Source organism: Neodiprion fabricii, chromosome 6 (genome assembly GCF_021155785.1).
Source record: "Neodiprion fabricii isolate iyNeoFabr1 chromosome 6, iyNeoFabr1.1, whole genome shotgun sequence".
Classification (NCBI taxonomy): Eukaryota; Metazoa; Arthropoda; class Insecta; order Hymenoptera; family Diprionidae; genus Neodiprion; species Neodiprion fabricii.
Window position 1 is genome coordinate 141,304 of NC_060244.1, and position 22,190 is coordinate 163,493.

Genomic DNA, 22,190 nt, shown 5'->3' on the forward strand with positions numbered 1-22,190 from the left:
GGGCAAGGTTATTATACGCAAGCGCGTCGGTATGCACGGGATACTTGAAATGTTTCGATCACTCCGGGCGTCGCGCGTCGGCGTCGCCCGAAACCCCGGTGCAGGACGATGAAGAATATCACACGAACTTGGACATACCTAAACTCGTCACACATGCGCAACACAAACGAATATACGTGATAAAACAACTCACCAGACTGACAGTAGTAGATACAATAAGACAGCGTTTGATAGTTACCTGAAACAGGAGCAAAAATACATTACGATTGGAGGAGAAATTAAACAGCTCTTGTTATGTTGGACAATGAATGAGTAACCAACAACGATCCTGAGTTTCCAGAGAACGAAGGCCGTCGCGTTAAGTGTCGTGAAACCTAACATTCATCGGTGCGAAATTCCTGTGGGTATAAGTGCATTCGGCACTAGACTGGCCTCACCGCACGACCGTCTCCTCTCCTCGTGACCACCGTCACCCAGGATATCGCGAACGCACGTTACCCTCCTGCCAGAGGTGGCCATCATTGCATCCTGCGACACGTCTTGAACACAAGTTCAACGATGCGTATAGCCGAGAGTACCGGAGTATTCTTTCACCGATTGGAAAACACTGGCCGGTGAAGCTTTTGTGCTCGATGTATGTACATACCCGCGAAACTTTCGCGACACTCAGGAGCTGGTGAGCGTATGCTCCATTTTAAAAACGGTTAGGGCACTGGGTATCCTTATCTTATTCCGCTTGGCCGATTTTCAATGAGGGGAACGTAGGATCGGAAAACGGATTTACTTATCCCCGGAAAAACAAACGTATCCTATATTAATCGCCGAGAACTCATTGGGAGTGGTGTACACCGTACAACCGTGCGTTACATCACCGTCCCTTGCCGATTGCACCGGTGCAAGGTGCCGTTCACCTCAACTGCATCGATAAGACTGAATATTTGAAGAGCTTTCGCAGCACTGTTGCCTGGAAGCGCGTATCCTGCAAGCAACTGACCCCTGGATAACCGTGTGAGAGAAGAGGCAGAAATTCACCTACTCCGATCTGGCTCCTCGTTCTTTTACCTCTGTGTCCGCTCGATCATAGGATATTTATGAAACCGTTAGACGATGTGTTGGAATCGGGAAACCTTTGATGTACTTAAAATTTATTATTGAACGGCGGCAGCGGTTTTGTCGACGAGTTATATCGATCGGTATTTCATTATAGGAAATTAGAGAAAGCCATCGGGCAGAGGAATTGCAACTTGATAATAACGAAGAGAATGTTCATATTGTTCATCGGCATTATAATTGTCTGTCTTTTTCTTTCCGTCTTCGTCAGTGGTTGAAAAGTAACCCGACACATGCAATTTTAAAAACGGCCTAGAGACTCGTACGTCCTTCAGGAGTACCCAGGATGAAAGGCTTTCAATGTATTGGTTCAGCTAACGAACGGGATCGAACCACACTCAGATATATGTATAGCGTACATGCATATTGAATAACGAACCGGCGATAATTTTAGGTCAATCGGATTTTTCGAAACTCAGACCGTGAATCCGAACTCGGCATTCTGTTTGCCCTTTCGAATACAGATACGCGTTACTTTCGAAACTCACTATTCTTCAAGTTCTTTAGTTCGGATTTTTCCACGTCGGACGTTGGAAGGTCTAGCTGCGAAAATCTCATATCTGTTCGACGGATGCATGTGAAGTGTACCTATCGCGAAGTTGTAATAATTCGGATCAAGAGAGGAGAAATAAAACGCGCGGGCAAGCGGACGTCCGGCACAACGAAATGGCCGACAGCAGCACCGAATAAAGGGAGAGTAGAGAAGGAGTGAAAATGAATATGCAAAAACGAGAACAGAAAAAAAAAATTCATATGGAAATAAACTTTAGCGGGTGTTATTTCGTCGTTCCTACGACATATAAACACTACGTAAAAGCACAAATTGAGTTTCCTCTAGACTTACGTACTGTATATAACACGGGGAACTAGAGAACCTCGCTACTATTTATCTCATTTACAATTTACCGACTCGAGGAAATAACGCGGTCCGCAACGCGTTCATTAATTCTAAAGCCACACTGGCCAGCTTTCGTGTAGATATACCAACCGCAAGTTACCCGTTACATACGCGTTTGAGTTTTGCTGTTCGTTCGTTCTCTCCATATGACAAAATTATAGTAGCCCATGTATCGTCGTCCACGTCGGGCCGGAATTATGTACCACAGCTCGGGAATACGCATTAATCAGATTTTGAATGTCGAAGAAACTAGGACAATTTATCTGTGATAAGGTAATGAAAGCTCTGCGAGTGTTTTTCACCCGCGCTTTCATCGGCATACTATTTCACAGTTACGGACTATCAGCTTTAGCCGTGTCTCTTGTTATTACATGTATATCAACTCTAGATTCACCTCACCGATATACAAGCTATTCGACGCGACAATTTAACACCAATAGAATCGTTAATTAGCTGGTCTGGCCCTCCCCGTCGTTATGCCCCTGCGAGACCAACGGAGCAACAATTCCATTACTAATCCACCTACTAATTTCGAATTTAGTCATCGGACCGATTAGTGTGACTATATTGCGAGGCGAGTGCCTCTAAATGTTTGCTCGGGTGGTTTTTTCCCCGTAAAGCATGGGAGCAGAAAAAAAATTGGCCAAAGATACTCGCCTCGTTTGCTTTTTCTCGGCCACAACTTCTTGTATACGAAACTATTGATGCCGTAACTCATCAGCGTCACGACGAGGCCCCTGTATAATGGATTAACCTCGCTTTGTGTACAGATTATACTCGTACACAAGCTATCGAACGATGTGCAGAGTAGTCGATACAGCCGGGATATAGCGGGTGTTGTTTTTGTGGGGTTAAGTTCGCGCATCGGTTTGATCAGGCTAATTAATGACCGAAGTGGCGCTCAGTTAGCGGCAAGGGATCAAGCTTGGAAGTACAATCACAGTTTCTAACTTCGACCTAATCGAGCCGCATAGTTCGAATATCGGTGGATCACAGCTTGGTCATAGTTCGTCGATATTCGTCACATGGTTACAGTGACTTTTGAAGTGTAAGAATCACAGATTACTGACTGCAAATTTCTCGCTGAGGAAATAGGCTGTTACAACTGAGCAGCAGTAACAGCAGCAGCAGAGGAGGACCGGATCATGCAGTTGCACATGGTTATAGAATGGCAGGAGATTTGTCAAAGAGTAGAAGAAGGAGGAGGAGGAGGAGGAGGAGGAGGAGGAGGAGTGATTTATGGATTGTTTAAAAGAAATTTCAACTATTCAATCGTTGGGGCTGAAGGAGCACATTCACTCGACCGAAAATTCTGAATATATGTATAGGGTTTAGGGTATATATATACCAAATCACCTAACCACCTCTCATACAAGAGTCTTCGTCTTGAATGTACGCACTGAAACGAATCCCCTTTTCAATGCTGGAGTATCATCCGCGATCATTTGCAGATGACGTACGATCTCTTCTAGACTTTTCAACGTCTCAACACTTCTACCACGCGATGATGGAGGCTGCCGTTGTATGCTTTGGGATTAACAAAAGGAAGGGGAGAAAGAAAACCTTGAGGACTTGGATGAGTCGAAAATCTCACGCCTATACTTAAACCGGTTAATCTTTCACACTCCGAGGGAAGCGTTCTATATCCTCTTAGCCAAGAACCTACTGTTCATTCTTCGTGAAATATCGAGGGCAAAATGCGAACGCGATGAAGAGAGGATGTTTCGAGGTATTTTAACGTAAGCCATCCAGTCACCGACGATACGTACTACTGATTCGGTCCCGATTTTTCCCCACCTTCTCCCCGCCCTCTATCCTTATTGCCAAATTTGGAAATCACATACGTGCCAAAATTGAAAAATGTGTATGTGATCCGTGAGGCGTGACATCCGTCTTCCGTGGAACACACGCGGCCTCGTTGCCCGACTTTCTCGAGGTTGCACACGCCGAAGGTGCGAATAACGAAGAAACTGGCGAGAAACTCGTAGACGAGGTAGTAAGAAAGCGGTAAGAATGCAGCAGGTAAGAAACATACGTACAACTACATATATCTATACGGGATGGTAAAAATGCATGATGCATACAGGCGATCATCGCGATGATAGATGAATCCCGGGGTCCCAACGGCAAAGCACGGTAGGTGCGTACATGTACAGCTATAGCTGTTATACTTCGGCCGAGAATTTACACCGTCATATTTCGCGGACGTATCCCTTCTCTATGCGGTATAAGAAGAAATCAAGTTTTTGCTTTACAGTAACAACTAATTCCAATAAACAGGGATGTTTCGAACTTTGAGGTTTCAGTGTTATGTTCCGAAAATTATACACAGTGTCAAATCGGGCATCTTTTAGCCGTGTGACTGCGAGAGCGTGTGAAACGTTGTGTCGAGACACGGGATTCATATGTAGCATACGTATAATGTACTTAGGAAAGTCACGTGGTGAGTAACTGGACACGCGAGATAGGAGCGCAAGCTCATAAGTTGCGTAATTCAAGCAATATACCATTAATCCAAGTACTGTGAGAGTAATAATAATCGTCGTTATGATATATGGCAGCGAGTACATCACCGGAGCCAATTACAGGGCAGACTAAAGCTGTGAAAATTATTTTCGCAGTGAATTGAACGATGCGATAAGAGACCGAGCCGCCGTTACCGGCGAAGTAATACGTCGTCGTTGCTCATGCAGCGGACTCGTAAATGTTGAATACGTTCTGAAAACACCACCGCACCACTACTACCGCTACCAGCACTACCAGCACTACCAGCACTACCAACACTGACACCTCCGCTAAGAGTATCCAGATTGTTGGAATACATTATGCAAAGCACCTTTCTATGCTGTGCCATTCGTGATAAATGATCGTTCATCGGCTTATATCTCGCAACTATCGCATTCCGATTCCTATGGGGGGTTAGGGGAAAATAATTCTTACACGCGTTTCGATGTTACGACCTGGCCGTTGCGCCGGATGCTCGAGTATCCGAGCCAGTAGACGTGCTCTTTCCTATCTCTGAATCTTCAATGGGCACGTAATCGTGTTCTATAATACTCTCTGATCTACCTTTAGATAGATAACCACTGCTGTATGAAGAAATGGTTTCAGTTACGGCGTTTCACTACCACCATTTTCAAAAATCTTTAAGAGTTATCGGGAATCGTTACGCTCTCGTATCTGAAATTGAAATGGTTGGCTCACTTGGGCGTTAAAGTTATACCATAACTCCATCGGCAATAATTGCACTGCTAATGATTTTCCATATTTGATGGTAAAACGTGCACAAGTCAAGAAGCGACCCCCCTCTCAGTCCGCAACGGGATTCCGGATAATTCGTTTCCTTGAGGAGCATCAGTAGAGACCACAACACAACTTGTAATTTGTTAAAGTATTCCAATTGTGGACGAGGGAGTGAAGAATTCGCAACTTAGCGCGCGCAGTAAATATCCGAAAGTTTGTGCGTCGAGCGTCTTCGTCGTTATCTTCTTGGTCGGTGTACGAATTCAAAGTTTGGCCGTGTATTTCGCGAAGAGAGTGGCTAAATTGAGCGGCTAGAACCCCTCCTCTTCTCTGTCACTCGCCTGCCTGTCTCTCTCTCTCTCTCTCTCTCTCTCTCTCTCTCTCTCTCTCTCTCTCTCTCTCTCTCTCTCTCTCTCTCTCTCTCTCTCTCTCTCTCTCTCTCTCTCTCTCTCTCTCTCTCTCTCTCTCTCTCTCTCTCTCTCTCTCTTTCTCTCTCTCTCTCTCTCTCTCTCTCTCTTTCTCTCTCTCTCTCTCTCTCTCTCTCTCTATCACTTTCTTTATCTCGTTGTATCAACCAATCCATCTATCTGTTGCACGCTCTAGCTCGTTCCTCTCGCTTTGTTACCGTCACGTCATTCAATCTTCCCTCGAACCTCTGACCCTCTTCGAAATCCTGTTAGTTTGGACTCGAACGGAAGGTACATACATCAATACGCTCCAACTTTTATCGCGATGTAAGTATAGTGACTTGTGTAGCTAAAGAGCACGGTATGTTATGCGGCGCGGTACAATACAGTACAGTATATCGGTACTGGCAGAGGATACTGAAATCACTCTTCGGAGATTTGTGAGTTCCTTGACCTGCATCGAGTGCAGCGTTACGCAATGCTTGTCTATCCAAACCTTTTTTTCTTTTTCTCCGTTCACGTACTACTTCTAGCGCGTAATTTTACGGTAAATGATATCACCGGCCCACAAAAAAAAAGTGGGCTGCACCTTTGACCGGAACTATCTATCTTTATGTATTTTGACGCGCTGAATCCAAATCTGAAGTCAGTTTTGCCCGTACACCCTCAAAATTTTGATTAAATTGCAAAAAACCATAAAAATCGCCAAAAATTAGCAGTTTTGGTAAGAAAAAAATTTATGGAACTATAGACCAAGTATGATTTTCATGTATTTTAGTCCGCTGAATCCAAATCTGAAGTTTATTTAACCATAAGCCATTTAAAATCTAAGTAAATTGCAAAAAGACCCCTGAAAATTGCGAAAAATAGCAAAAAATCTCTGAAAATTTAAAAAAATTGATGTTGTTGTGATGAAAATCATTTTTTTAATCAAAACAAAATATATATTACGTTATTTGATTCGCGGAATATAAATTTAAATTTATTTTTCTATTATATAGGACTATTTTTGTTTTTTTTTTTTTTTCTTTTGTGGGCCGGTGTATTCCGTCACTGCGCGGCGGTGGGATCGGTACAAGTTTTACGAGTAGAGTAATAACAGCGGGAATACAGCAGTCCAAATCGTATCCAATTGCCTCTGCAGTGTGAAATTAAAATGCCGTAGCAAGGTTTGTGCCGCATCTTGATACGAAGTATACCATTATAAAGAAATTATTCCGGCAACACCTTTTCAGTTAATTAATAATTCATTCCGCGCGGCTTGACCGTGAGTTCGCCTATATTCCTCTCCAAATCTTCTCTGCTATCTAGCTTGACTACAGCCGTGCTAATATTGCAATTTCGTCCCGGTTGTACCACCTACGCAATGCTACGCGCAGCCACGCAGATGCAACGCGACGCCGTCTTGGCTGGAGGAACACACCGTAACTCGGTATATCGTGTCCTGCGGCGGTACCGGTTTTCGCAGGGGCTTGAGACCGAGGGCGGCGGAAGTGACGTTACACGCTCGTGAAAGGCCCTGCACACGCTCGTGCAGCTGTATTCAGAACCGACGATGAGACAATGACCGCGGCAGGCATAGTCGGCTGTATGGCCGCGCGACGATCAGGTTCGAAGTGCAGTTTTTTTTTTTTTCTTTTTTTTTTCTTCTTCATCTCCACTAACAAAGTTGTAAGTTTGAATATGAGATGGCGATTGAATTATTTATAGGGATTAATTCGAGTAGATGTAAAATGTACATTTATTTCATTGTTATTTAACGACTTTTTTCTTTACCCCACCACACGACCGTCCCTCGTCCAACACAACGTGTAACTTCGAGGTTGTCAAGTTTAGAGACAACTCGGAAGAAACCGCTAAATACATATATTACCGAGTGAAAGGCGAGCAAACTGATAGTAGGTACGGTGTATGAAAGAAAGAGGACGGTGAAAGAGTGGTGAAAAAAAGATCACAAACCTCTCAACCCGGTCATCCACTTCGATGTATTAATTCTTGACGACTTTACTCACTTTGCTCCGAAAGTTATTCGTATTGGTATACTCGTCAGATCGTTTTCGCGGATAAGTCGTAAGGGATGGGAAATCTGTACTCCCGTTATTAACCTTGATTTTTGTGTAATAGATGATATTTACATAACGCGCAGGTAACATGTTATGGTGCGAAAAAATTGAGAATGAAAGAAAAACATTCAGGTGCCAAATAAAACTAGAGGGTGCAGAGTTTGTTCGTTGATACATTCATGTAACGCTTTCGAAGCGGAAGAATCCTACAGCGACAAATGCGTCAACAACGGTATGAAAATATTAAAACGGACGTAATAAAAGAAAAAAAAAAAAAGCGGAAAGGTGGAGGGAAAAATAAAGTTTGACGTAATTTAGAATGTGGAATCTAGGGCTGCGACTGGTTTAACATCTCTTTCCGTGCTACGAGAAATTTCTTCCTCTGAAATTTATTAAAAAACTTGAAATCACGTTTCTGGCCAGTTTGTCAGCCGGGTGTCTGTGATATAATACGTGGGAAATCCCCCTCACCCCATTTATATCATTCATCCTCTTTTTGTTCCCTCCAACTCGAAGAGTTCACAGACGCGTGAAAAGGAAATGAATAAATCCACCGCAATTTCAACTTTCTCGGTTCACCAATTCACAAGTAATAATACCCAATTCTAAATTTTAGGTAAAGCATCTATAATGCAAAATCGCGTGAAGGGTGCGCCAAGACGCTTTTGAAACTCGACGGCAAGGTCCAAGTTCCACTGACAATGAACCATTATTTGAAGATCTAACGATCACCAATTCCTTTCGAGTAAATTCTACGAATGATTAGTACCTACGACTCCAGCGTAAATCTGGACGCGAAAAACCAGATGACAGACAAGTGACTCGAAGGGGAGAAACGCTCAGGTAAAAGTTTACGCCATTTGATTCCCCATCGTTCGAAGATGATCATGCGTCGTTAAATTAAAGTCCGTCAAGAGTTGCGCTTAAGCAGACTGTCGTCAGCTTTTGAAAAAATGCCATTCCAGATCCGAGCAATTTGTTACAACTCAAGCTCTACCTACAAGAAAAATTCATTGAAGAGCTATCCGTACAGAGCGAGTTTGATGCACACACACTACCGATCAATAGTAATAGTACGCTGTCGATAGGCCTCTAAGCTTAAATGTATTTATAGGGTAATTTATACAACGCGTAAACAAAATATTTTCTAATCAGAGATGCTGTACGTGATACGTAAAGAGGCCCAAGGTTCTGGCAAGACTCAACTTTGTTGACTACCAATCAACCCGGCACCAAGAGTTAGTTTTCCCCGTTATGTTATAAGCCCATGAATCAAAGACTCAGATATTTTTTCACTCGTCTGGTGTGTTTTCACATTAAACATACTCGGAAGAAAACCGAGTGGGCTACCTTTTCCGTTTCCCGTGTGAGACAAAATTTAACCAAACTATAAAGTCTGGGCTGGTGCGTATTTTTCTCCGCGTTGCAGAAGGCATAATTTGAATTTGGGTGACGATACATAATTATAGATGTATGTGTAAACTGGAGACGAAGCTTCGTTTCAACAATTGGTCCTGATATACGATAAAAAAAAAAAAATACGGAAGAATACGTGTGACGAAACATGCGATAAGAGAGGTGAAAAGCCGAATGAGATGTCGCCTCGCATTTGAATCGGTTAGATAAGAAAGAGCACGAGTCAAATCCCAGTCATTGTGACCCGCGCCCTTGCTGATCCCGCCGATTCATACGGAGACAGTGAGTCTCTCGATCCATTATGTCGCTTTTTAAGCAGGGAAAAAGGAACAGAGATCCACGCGTCACCTTCCTCTCCATATCGATGAGGATTTTGAATTTTTGCGCAGCATAGTTGAGCCACGAGCAAACTGTAAAAACAGACAAATTGAAGGAAAAAGGAGAGAATTATTCAGACAGCTAGTTTGCCGGTACGTGAAGAAAAAGAATTGTTCCATTTACCACGCCAGATATGATGCGGTGTACGCGAATTTTGTAGCGCGGAGTTGAGTCGGAATTACCGTAATTACATCAAGAATAACTGGCCATAGAAATGGCAAAGAGAAACAGCAAAGTCGCAAACGTCATGTACGAAGTGATTTAAGCGATATAAAAATACGATTACCGTAGTAGTTTTCCATTTTCAAACACGCTCGCCTTTCTATTCGTCATATTGGGTGGAAGAACCTTCTTTCTTTCTTTCACAATAACCCACAGCAGTGGTGCCAGTATAAGATGGTAGAGAAGGGAACTTATCAAATTCCCGCGGAGAGTTGTAAAGGAAGTCGAATAGCGGAGGATGCAATGGAAGACGGGGGGAGAGATCCCCAAGGGATCTTGCCGTGCCGGAAGTCGGAGGGTGCGTTTCACGCCGCAATACGTATGCGAGCGTGCGTGCGTGCGTGCGTATACGGGCGATGATGTGTTTTCTGAACTGTCTCACTAGCGCAGTCAGTCAGTCAGTCAGTCAGTCAGACGTCTGGATACGTGTACCGCGAAAATACCTGTGCGACGTGGAATTTATACCCACCGTTGTAGAGGGGAATGGTGCAGAATGTGTCTGAATATACCGTTATTGTCCTCTACATTTTCGAGCACCTCATCGTACACGGAAACAAGAAAAATGGATAAATCTGTGTCGCGAGAGAAGCAATGTATATCAGTTTTTTCATTTGGTGTTTTTTTTTTCCTTTCTTTTTTTCTGCTTCATTTCATTATTTCTTGTACTCGGCGATAAGTGACGGAGAGATTGGTTTTCATTGATCGGTAAACGTATCAGATAAAACTCATCTGTGGATAACGATTCTAGGTGTTGACTGTAAACATTGTTCACAGGATGAAGTCTGACAATGAATTCAACAAGACTTGTCACGCAAAGCTTTGATCTTCACATGATACTCAGATAGCCGAACCGACACAAGTATGAATTAGTATCAAGTCTGAGTTTATTTCCTCACAGAATTGCGGCCAACAGGTGGAATTGTATCTTTTGTCCGAAACCAGGTTGAACGTTGACTGAAAAATCAAAAGGTATTTTTCCGATAACGTAGATAGTCGGTCACAGACTCAATGCCCGAAGTTGAGACTGGCGGGTAAGAATGGCACTTCCTGGTCGGTCTTACCCATCTTATACGTAGTTACTCTCCTAGCTCTGGCGTCTTTTCAAGCAAGCAACACGCGGGAAAGTGCATTATGAATTCACCGCGACGCTGTCGTCGCCTCGAGTATGGAAAGTGCACTATTGGTGAAAATATTCTGGATGCAGGAAGAAGGGGAGGTAGTTGTAAGGGTGTGGGATAGGCGTTTAAGGAAATGGGGTGCTTCAGCGAACCGCTCGCTTGAGACGGCTCGAAGCGTACTACAGAGGCAGTGATGGAGCTATGAGCTCGGCAAATGATGATTCCTGGTGAATTTCAATTTCCATGTGAAACCGCTGGGACGCGAAGTAACGGAGAACGAGTGAGTGAAATTGAGTGTCGGTGATTACCAGCTAATTGGTATTTCTCTAACAATCAAAGCTCGGGAGTATTTTTTTTTTTTTCCTTCTTTTCTCCAAGTTTACTCGGGGGAATCGTGCCAGTTGCGAAACGTGCCTAAAATTCTTTCCAAGAGAAACTTTCAAGCGCGGAGTTGTGATGAGCTCCGCGTTATTCAATCCCTCGTTACAGCTTGCTTGTTGCCAGTCAGCTCGTATCCGAGGTTCAACCATCGTGCAATGGAAGCTGCGGGGTTCAAGCGAAACACGTATAACCCATTAGGTACTGCGGTTTCACATTTATTCCCTTGAAGCTCTTCTATCTTGTGTTGAACGATTAACGCACTTCGCCAAACTGTGCCACGACTTGATTCGATTAGCCGTTTTGCTTCGATCCACTGCAGGTATAATATGAAAACTGCAGGATGCACTTAAAGCAAGCCAATGATTCTTGACCGTTTACGCTTGGGTATGTACGTTTATACATGTACTAACACCCACTTATTCCGCCTTCCGGAATCCCCAAGATTCTTCAACTAATGGATCGCCGCTGCAAGGCGACGTAAAAAAGCGATTTCAGTAGTTTACCACTGTACTCACCACCGTACGGCAACGCGATTACACGACTCGAGGTGATACGCCGTCGAGTAAAGGCTAAATACTCAGTGTCCGGTAGGGGGTATCATGAATTTTACCCGATCCCCCTGGGCGTTTCTAAGTAAAAGGAATCCAGTGTCCGAACAATTTTTAACAATCTGTATTTGTCTATCCTTCATTCGAAAAATACTTTAGAAGCCTCTTTGACGACGTGACGATTGAGCCGAAGCCACGATTAAATTTATCACAAAATTGATTCTACCTTTTGCTCTCATCGTTATAGTCGCATCCACCAGATGCCAGTACAATTATCTCCGGTCTCGCAAGATCAGGGAGCGATCAATTGCAGACGGATAAGAAATTTGGGGTATTTTTTTGCCGTCCTGCAAGGTTTTCAATCTGAGAATTAGTTGCGCAACGACGTCAACCCGCAAATATTGATCATGTATACCTCAATACTTTCGTTTGGAAGTAGGTGTACAACGAGTGAATTATTTTCACACAAATATTAACAACCACGGTATTCGCCCGTTCGTTTGGTGGGCGCGAACGCCGCTGCAAAATATTCTGGCAAAAAGAAAAAAATAGAATGCAGGCAAGGGTAAAAGAAGAGCAGGGAAACACAGAGTTTGTGTCAAATAAAGGGTAGAAGGAGAAATTCGTATTGTTATCGTTCGTGTCTCGTTTACCCGCTGAGAATAGCAATAAATTCAAATCCCCCGAAACAATGTTCTAGTACGAATTGGACGGGATATATATTATTCCACCGGCGTGTTCTATTGATACAATAAAAACCATGTCCCACGCGTCAGTCACTGCGCTTTCCATTTATTTTTGGATTCGTCAAATTGATGGACGCAAGTTGTCTCGCGCTCTATTCTCCTCTCCGTCGGAAAAAGAATCGCGCACGAACGTGCGGGTCGGCAGTTTCTTCCCCGGCGAAAAAACCTTCACAGACCGATGACGAATAATTACCTAATTTCAAAGACGCATTTACCAATTTTCGAATCCTACGCGAGACTGTATACGAAGCGATGCAGATTCTAGTCGCGGCGGTGCAGCAGTGCATAATACATCACTTGATACAGCCGCAAGCTGAACAGAACCGTTGTCAAGGCCCGAGGCGATGGATCTCATTGAATAGAATTGAATCTCTATTAGCGGGCCGATATGCCTGAAAGCCTAGACACTGGTAGACGTCGACTAGATACGTTTGACAGGGACAATAATGGATAATTACACTTCCAAATCACGCGTCGATTATTCTGTAAACCTCCAGCGCCGCAAGCTTCGGGGGCGGAACGCGACGAGTTAAAAGCAAACTGATGAATAAATTCCCCAGCCAGCAGCAGCTGGACGTTACAACAGACTGTCCAGAGATCAGGAATAACGGCCGACATTTGTGAGCTACTAATGAAGAAGAATTTTCAGCCGGTAGGTATAGCGAGTTCCGCTTCGGGCGTTGCTGCGGCAGCGTACGCGCCGCATCCGCATGACTTATGAATATTTACTCGGCAGGTATTGAATATGCAAATATACACGCCGTCGTGTCGCTCTAGATTTGTGTTCCTTTCGCCCGACGTGAATCTCGATCGATATTGACTATAATCGGCAGGCGGTTTGCAGAGTCGGTCGCCCTGAATACGGATTTCTATGCATCGACGAAAAATTAGTGCAGGTGAAAATCGAGCGAGAGGAGCTGTGATAGCAAAGCTGGTGCCTGCATCGCGGATTGGAGATCATCCGTGAAACTTACTGAAAGAAGAAAGCTCCATAAGCGGATCGTTGAATGTGCGCATAACAAATGCACCCGCGAAGATCTTATGTCGCGTCAAAAACAACTTCTAACAACCATCGCCAACGAACGATCAAAAACTTTTTCCGACCTTGCTGCAACAGCTCGGGAGTAATCCCGTAGATCATGTGACTAGTTCTCTGGAACCCAGTTCGAGGAAGAAAATATGGTTCTCTTGATACTAAGCAGCAGAGACCTCGCCGCAAAATTACCCAGTGATTCGCAGTCTGAGTTCGAAATATGTACTCACGTACCCGAAGCGATAAAACGGAGGCGGATAAGGCTGAGCTGCAGATTTAGCACAGAGCACGTAGCAATGTTACCGTATCCCGGAGGCTTGCAAATTTTTTTTTCTTTCTCTTCTTCCGTTTCCTTCGTTTGTTTTATCTTTTTTTTTTTCTTTCTTTTGTTCTTTTGTTTTTGTTTTTTTCTTTTCGTTTGGCAGTATAATATAACACATAGTTCGAGAAATCGGAACTGTTTGCCTTTCGGGACGGCTTTATACTAGATGGTCATGTCTATTTCACATTGGGTGTATTTCTTTTCTGCCCATTTTATTACACCTATAATAGTCGTATAAAATTGCCAACGCTCTTTGTAGTGTTTTTCTACGGTATATAGACATGCAGTGGGTATAAAACGTAGCTTTCAGCCACCGTCGTCCCCGGCTGTTGTTACAACGGCAATAAAAAATATGAGGACAAAAGTAACTTGGCAGGTTACGATGGTTCGCTTTGCCAATCGCCTCTCTACACCGTATCACTGATATTGGCCATTATATCGGATGACGTGCAATTTCTCTATATAGGTATATAATATCCCAGTAAAGTATTTGACTCATACCAGAGATCGTCGATTTAACATCTGCCTTACACGACTGACATTTTCCAGTAGACGCATGTACCTACTTCCGGATTCAACAATCTCTCACCCTGTTTCATTTATACCTGCATTTATTTTCAACGTTATATATAAGAGGGGCCAATGCTACCGGAGTTTAGAAAAAGAAAAAAATAATATATTGCGTTACGGTTCAATCGAACCATATACCAAAGCGAAACTCGCGCAAGGCGAAGTGGAAAAAATTTTCTCTCGATGTAAATAACATTTGCAGTACAGAGACGAAACGCGATACTCAGCAGGTACAGCGGCATCGGAAGCTTTCCTTGAAGGGAGTCGGAATAGGCGACGGTCTGCGTTATTCGGCAGCGTTACTGGGTGGTTACGCGGACTTAATATCGACTATTAATTGCCACCTTATTACAGGTCCTGAGAGAAACTCTAGGCTGTGATTGCCGACTTTATACAACTTGGGCCCTTCATCGTGCAAAAATGAACACGATTCCTTACAAGTAAGCCGCCATTAATAGGTTCAACTATATCACGTTTCCCCATTCGAGATGCAGTTTACCCTAGGTTATAATCCAAAACGTTAAACTCGCGTGCCTGGCGTCGTTGCTTCGACGGTCCAACCGCGTCTCCGAGTATCTGTGCGTTTCTAAGAACCTTGCGCTGGCGATAAGCCGTTGCGCGCAAACGCGTTGTGTTTCGCCTATTGTTGACTCGCGTTACCCTCTTTATGCGTACTACAATACCAAAACGATTCCCTCCAACGGCCAAGCAAGAACTAGTTCAGGAAAAGCGACGTACCCTCCACGCTACCTCAATAAAACAAGTCCACGTTATATTCTGTGTAAATTTACCTCGGAAGATTATACACAGCTTTGAGTTGAATGAAGGTTTCCGTCCTTGCAGCTACCTTGTGACGATTATTAACTAGATACCGCTTGTCAAGGATAAAAATTCCTCGCTTATCTCGACGAACGTTCGTTCAGTTTTGATAGGTTTCGAACCTCAATTGGTCAAAGCCATGCGAGTACTAAGCGTACTTCTCTTCTCTGAATTAAATGGTCGATTTGAAAGGCCTCGTGATTAATGAGAGCTGATTAGCGGAATAAAAATTATCGTACGATCGCGATTGGTAATTATTTTTATCGTCAAAGTTTTAGAACGCTATAATAACCGATGAGGGTGGAAAATTTATCTGGCTAATTGGGTCGACCTCGGTCTCCGACGTATAATAGCGGTCAAGGTAATAAAAATTTAAGGAGTTTACCGGGTCGGAAACGAGGGGCGTAGATTCGCGTCATTTGTGTCTACGGTGGATAGTTTACGTCCAACTTCTGATGCCCCGTTTAATTGACCGGAAGAAATTTATTGGTTTATGCCTTAATGGATAATTCGAGGTGGAACAAGTCTCGCAAGTTGTGACCGCATCGGTTAGCCGACCGAGAACTACGAGTTCGTAAAGATAATAACGAGTTGACATCGTTAATATAAATACAGTTTGAAAAAATAAAGGGCAAGTCGGCTTAGGGTAGCCACCGTAAAATGACCGATTAGAGACGTAACGGTCGGTCTGCCGGAGTTTAGAGAAAACGTTGATTAATTACGACGACCGGGTCGTTCCCTTGGTATTTTATCGATGGAAGCTCTGGAGCTGTTAATACCAAACATTTGCCGTCGTTTCACGGTCGAAAGCAAATTAAAGCGACACCACAGGATTACAATACTAACCTTGTTCGTCAATGGAGAATATGCCGATGCCGTCGCCGCCGCGAATGGTGTAGCTGACCCTGGAGTCACCGCCGACGGAATCAGCGTCGGTGGCCTTGAGAGTGGTAACAAGAGTGCCGGCGGGTTGATTTTCGAAAACGGTCGCCGATACAACGAAGTCGTCGAATACCGGAGGGTGGAGATTTTCGTTGACGTCGACGACCTCGACGATGACAACGGTCTCAGCGGACATCGGAGGCTCGCCCCTGTCTCTGGCTATAATTGAGAGACTGTGAACCTGCCTCTCCTCGAAGTCGAGGGGCAGAGCGGTTCTGATGGTGCCGGAGACTCTGTCTATCTTGAAGAACCCCTCACCATTCATCGCAGCGTCGGACAAGAAATACTCCACGACACCGCCGGGTCCCTCGTCCGGGTCCGTGGCGCTGACAACGGCGACTACGCTCCAAGTCGGAACGTCCTCGCGTATTTTAACAGCGTAGCTGGGCAGAGCAAACTTCGGCGGGTTGTCGTTAACGTCATCGACCGTCACGCGGACCAGAGCTTCCGAGTGCAGCGGCGGTTCGTCGGTCCCGAAGCCGCCGTTGTCCGAGGCTCGTATGTGCAACTCGTACAGCTCTTGACGTTCCCTGTCGAGCCTCCCGAAGACGCTGAGGACCCCGGTGACGGGGTCGACCCTGAAGTCGTTGGTCTCCGTCGCCAGCGAATAGGTGACGCGCGCGTTCTCGCCGAGATCGGCGTCCGTCGCGTTTGCCCTGAAGACGTTCGTGCCGTTAAGAGCGTTCTCGGATATCTTGAAGCTGGCCAGCGTCTTCTCGAACTTCGGCGCGTTGTCGTTAACGTCGAGAACGGTGACGGGTAACATCCTCGAGGCCGATTTTTGGGGCTTGCCTAAATCGTAGACGCTCACGTTTAGAAAATACTCGTTCTCGCGTTCCCGGTCGAGGTGATTGATCACGTTCAGGTCCCCCGTGTCCGCGTCGAGGCGAAAAACAGAGTCGCGATCGCCGGCTGATATGCCGAAGACCAGCTTCCCGTTGTAGCCGAGATCCCGATCCCGCGCCAGTAGTTTGGCCAAGGTCGTGCCGATCGCGACGGACTCGTTCACCCTGATTTCGTTGGGAAAATTGATAAACTCCGGAGCGTGAACGTTGTCGCCGTACCGACTTGGCATCATGGCGTACTCGTCTTCGGAGCTCGGCATGTTGTTCTTTTCCGCGGAGGCGATGGCGTCGGTTAGCCGCCTCGCGACGCCGGTGTCGCGACACTCAAAGGCGCCGGTTTCGTCGGTGAGAATTCCGGCCTGCGGGCCGAGGTTGCGTTTTGCGTTTACGAGGTGGATGAGGACTCGCGTCACATCCGCGAAGTGGGTGCCATCGGTCGCCGTAAGGTTCACCTCCCTGTCCGAGACCTTCACATCCATAAGGTCGCAAGTAACGGAGAGAACCCCGCTTGTGGAATCGAGGGAAAAGCAGGCGTCTTCGTTCCCGGACACAAGACGATAGCTGATTATGTTCCCGACGTCGAAGTCGATCGCCGATACGGTTATAATTTCCGAACCGATCGGAACGTACCGGGGCACGTGACCAGCGCAGTCAACCTTCTCAAACTGTGGCCTGTTGTCGTTGACGTCGCGGAGCTTGACGCGCAGCTGCATTTCCGTCTGTCGACGGTAAGGGAGGCCCCAGTCGCTCGCCCTCACGTGAAGGATGTAATCCCGCTTCATCGTCTCGTAGTCGAGGAGCTGTTTGGTCCTCACGACGCCGGTGAACGGATCGATCTCGAACGGTACCTTCCGGATGTTGTCGATGCTGTACGATATGTAGGCGTTTTCCCCCGAGTCTTGGTCCTTCGCCGTTAACTTTACCACGGAAGTGCCCGCAGGCTCGTTCTCGTCAAGCCACACCGTCATCTCCGAATTTTCGAATATCGGATCGTTATCGTTTGTGTCGACGACGTAAATCTTAACCTTAGCCGAGGACTGCTTCCTGGTCCCGGCGTTTCCCTGATCGATAGCAGCGACGGTAAGCGTGTAGAAAGCCTTCTTCTCGGCGTCGAGAGCCACGGCGGTGTAGAGCATGCCCGTGTCCGCGTTTATATAAAATTCGCCACCCTCGTTGCCACCGACGATCTCGAGAAAGACCAGTGCGTTCTTACCTTCGTCAGCGTCCGTCACCTTGAGCCTGATAACCGGGGTGTTCACCGGGGCCGTCTCTGGTACCTTGACCTCGTAAATTTCGCGGTTAAATACCGGCGCATTGTCGTTGAGATCGGCAAGGTGAACGGGTACCGACTTGTAACTGAATCTCTGGGGCACGCCCCGATCCAGGGCTCTCAGGGTGAGGTTGTAGCCCTGGGGTGCAACCTCGCGATCCAAGAGTCTGAGGATTTCAACGTTGTACTCACCGGACTTACCGTCGGCAGAATTCTCGACCGGTCGAACCCTGAAGTGACCGTCAGGGTCACCGCCCACTATGTCGAGGCTCGCGATTTCCCCATGCGCCCCTTCGTCTCTGTCGACAACCCTCACGATGGCATAAATGTCCGCATTCGAGTGCTCCAGGACGTCCGGAAGGTGGTGAACGTATATCTCCGGCGCGTGGAGGTTCACCTGGCGCACCCTGATCGTCACCTTGGTCGTGCTGGCGCTTGGCGCGCCACCGCCGAACCTGACGAGGGTGCCACGGTCCTCGGCGAGGACCGTCAGCTCGTGGAGGGCGCGCTCGGCGTATCTGAGGGGTCTGGTGAGCGTGATCACGCCGCTGACCGGATGGACGGCGAACTGTTCGTTCTCCTCCGCGAAGCTGTAGTAAATCTCACCGTTCCTGCCAAGGTCAGCGTCGTCGGCAGTCACCTTGACTACGCTCCGATGCAGAGGAGTGTCCTCGGGCACGGCCACCTCGTACTCGGTCGGGTAAAACAAGGGGCTGAGATCGTTCGTGTCGAGGACAGTAACGACGACGGTTGCGTCCGCGTCGACAAGGGTCGTCTGTCTGTTCTTGCCGTCACGGCGGGTCGATGTTGCCCGCACTTCGAGAACGTACCGATCTTTCCGTTCGCGGTTCAACACGTCCACGTTACCGGTTCGAGTCCTTATCAGTAGAAAACAAAAATCACCCACAATCCGTTCTTCGGCTTTGAAAAACTTGTCTCTATCACCACCGACTATCTTATAACGCACTTCGCCGTTTCCGTCAGCTGCGCCCAGCCTTATACCCATTTTCTCGTCGGGCACTACGAACGTTTTACCCACCGAATTCTCCGGTATCGAAACGTTGTAAAGCGGTTGCGTAAATCTGAATTCCTGGACGACCGGCGGCGCCATCGTCGTCGTCGTCGTCGTCGTCATCCCAGCTGGCCCCGTTTTCGGTGCTGATCCACTCGCCGATGAGGTGCCCGGGGAGGCCGTAGTGGCCGCCAGGGCGATCCACAGCCAAGCCCATGGCCAGGCGAGCAGCGAACGCTGCCACGTTCTCCTCATCGCGCTAGCTCATTATTGGAGCTGATATCTCTTCGATTTCCGACCACTGCTCGCAGCGTTCCGCCGACTCTCTTCTCCCGATTGCAGCTCGCCGGACGTGGGTAATACACGTTACGGACACCTGAAACAGAGGTAATAGCGCGTTAGCGACACGCATTGTTTTTTGTTTTTTCATGACCACATACGTTTAATTTGCATAAATTACGCGATGATCAGTTATTCAAGCACGGCACGGCACGGCACAGCACGATGAACCCGTTAGATGTACGGGTAATTATTATCTTTGATTGGCATTCACGTTCTCGTAACCACCAATGAATATCCTAATCGATCGTAAAGATAGGTGTATTTCCTGCTATTTTCGTACCATTAAACACTCACGGATGAAATGCGTGGTCCGATTTTGCGAAGTTTAAACTTCTGCTGTAAGTAGATATACAGCATCGATGGTGCGGCAACCTATGAACGCAAGTTGAGTGATGCAATTAATAAAAATGAAATTTTATCACTACCAAAAAACTCTACCCGACGGAAAAATGTTTATTAACAATGGCACTTCATAACTTCAATAGCTACGAGAACCAGTCACTTGACCGAGCTCTTGGCCTTACGGAGTACTGCGAAGTTATTTTTCTTGCTTCCCAATGTTACAATACTTGTACAAACAACGGAAAATTCAGCAAATATGGGAGCACCTGGCTTCCTCGAGGTCCCGATGGTTGTCTGTGTGCGGAGTGACTTGATCTGACCGTTCAGTTCTGTTTAATACCCAATTAGTGCGTACATTCCTGATCGGTACGGTAAGCGAGGCAACCAACCAGCCAGGCTGCAATTGTGTACAAGTAAGGGAAATTGTGAAGCGGAACTGAGTGAACGATGTTTTGACCAATGGCTAACACGACGACGACGACGACGACGACGACGACGACGACGACGACGACGACGACGACCGGTCGGACGGTCGATCTCTCGCTGCGTGACAGTTCGCCGGGATGATAACAGAGACGAGCGACCCGTGTGCCACACGCGATAACGCAATTCTACTACCGTATACCAGTTTGACCAAGCGGTTGCTATCTTTCGCTCTGGACGAAATATGCCTCGCCCCCGTTAATCTCTGTGGATGTGGACGGGTTAAAACACACGTATGCGGACACGTGTAAACGTTACGCAGTAATTACTGCGGCTATACACCGCATATAATGCCGAGAGCGAGAGCTCGATTGAAAAAAAAAAGTAAGTATACAAGAGTATTCAATCGATATACGGCGGCCAATGAAATTTTTCTAAAGTTTAATAACGCTGTAACTTAACAGGCAGTTGTTTTGTTTTTCCTTTTCTAAATAAATTCTGAAAACTCGAGGGCATCTTGTGAATTTTCATAGGATAGGTAGGTGCACCCCGGAGTTTCGGATGGAGTCCGCAGAGTCAGTAGCAGTTCTGAATTACCAAGTAGCGTGTAAGAAAAGTTACGAGCCTCTGCAACCGACCGTGAACCTGGAGAAAGCGGGATGGTCGAAATTACTCGACGCTATGTCCCAACCTGCAGAATTGAGTTTTAGCGCGGAAACTATACCGAGGTGTTCAAAGATCACACAAAGGGAAGGTCAAAGTTCGAATGCCCGGCGAGTCGGTGTTAAGAAACGTGACCCACAACTTAGACCGATCCCTCGGGAATGAAATGGCGACCGTACTCTAAATAATAACTAACATTGACAAAATGATTTTTCGATCTTCCAACGGCGAAATTCCGGTTCCCCGTATCGATTGCGAATTCCGTGACGTCGTTGACGGAACTCCTTCGCCACCAACCCTGGAGCCCGGTGTTTCCTAAGAATCTCCAACTGGGGGATGAATCGGGGATGCGGTAAAGGCAGGCGAACCAGGGTCACCGGTTCGGTCAGAAGCAGCGGTGCGTAGTTGGGTACCTGGCTATAATCACCTTCCGGTGACTCGATTGGATGGAATGAAACGGATAAACGGATAAAGGCCATATACCCGCCGCTATCGCGGGCACTCCTTCTACCATATTCAGCTGATAACACGCGTCGTGGGTTATCCGATAAAATACGCTATCTTACCGCGGTTCCTCCTCGATCCTCACACCGCTGCCACGCCGCCGCTGTTTCTCTGCCACAGCCCGGGTTTACTAACCTCGCATTTTCCCCTATAGATCCTTACATTCTTTTTCATACCTTTAAAAGTATAAGAGACCACGCGATTTCAATCAAGTTCTTCGTCCACCATCTTCGGTATTATACGATTTCTCATTGCATTCAGGCCACATATTTTTCTTCTTTCTTGCTTCCTCAACTTTTACTGCAGGTCGAAACGAACGTAGGAGCTTGCCCATCGGTCTATCTTATCTGTACGCGCACGCACACGCGCGCATACACATACAAACGCGCGCGCACGCGTGTACATGTATATGTAATACACGCAAACAGTGGGATGTCCATCTGGTATGGATTCTTGAAAACGAGATTAGGGTCTTATAGACGCTATGCCGACCAATGGGAGTTCGACCCGAGGTCGAGGAAAAAAGTAAAGAAAAGCACCCTGGATCCTGAGGGTATAAAGAACGTGGGCACC

At 46.3% G+C, this 22,190-nt stretch overlaps 1 protein-coding gene across 7 annotated transcripts in view; it reads right to left on the bottom strand.

Annotated features, from left to right (window-relative positions):
* LOC124185887 (fat-like cadherin-related tumor suppressor homolog) overlaps positions 1-22,190 on the bottom strand; it is a 223,420-nt gene that overhangs the window by 128,724 nt on the left and 72,506 nt on the right. For all 7 annotated transcript variants that reach the window (XM_046577122.1, XM_046577121.1, XM_046577124.1 and 4 more), the window contains exon 3: positions 16,121-19,719. In XM_046577122.1, coding sequence (XP_046433078.1) covers positions 16,121-19,598 — 3,478 coding nt within the window. In that variant the 5' untranslated portion in view covers positions 19,599-19,719. The remainder of the gene's footprint in view (positions 1-16,120; positions 19,720-22,190) is intronic.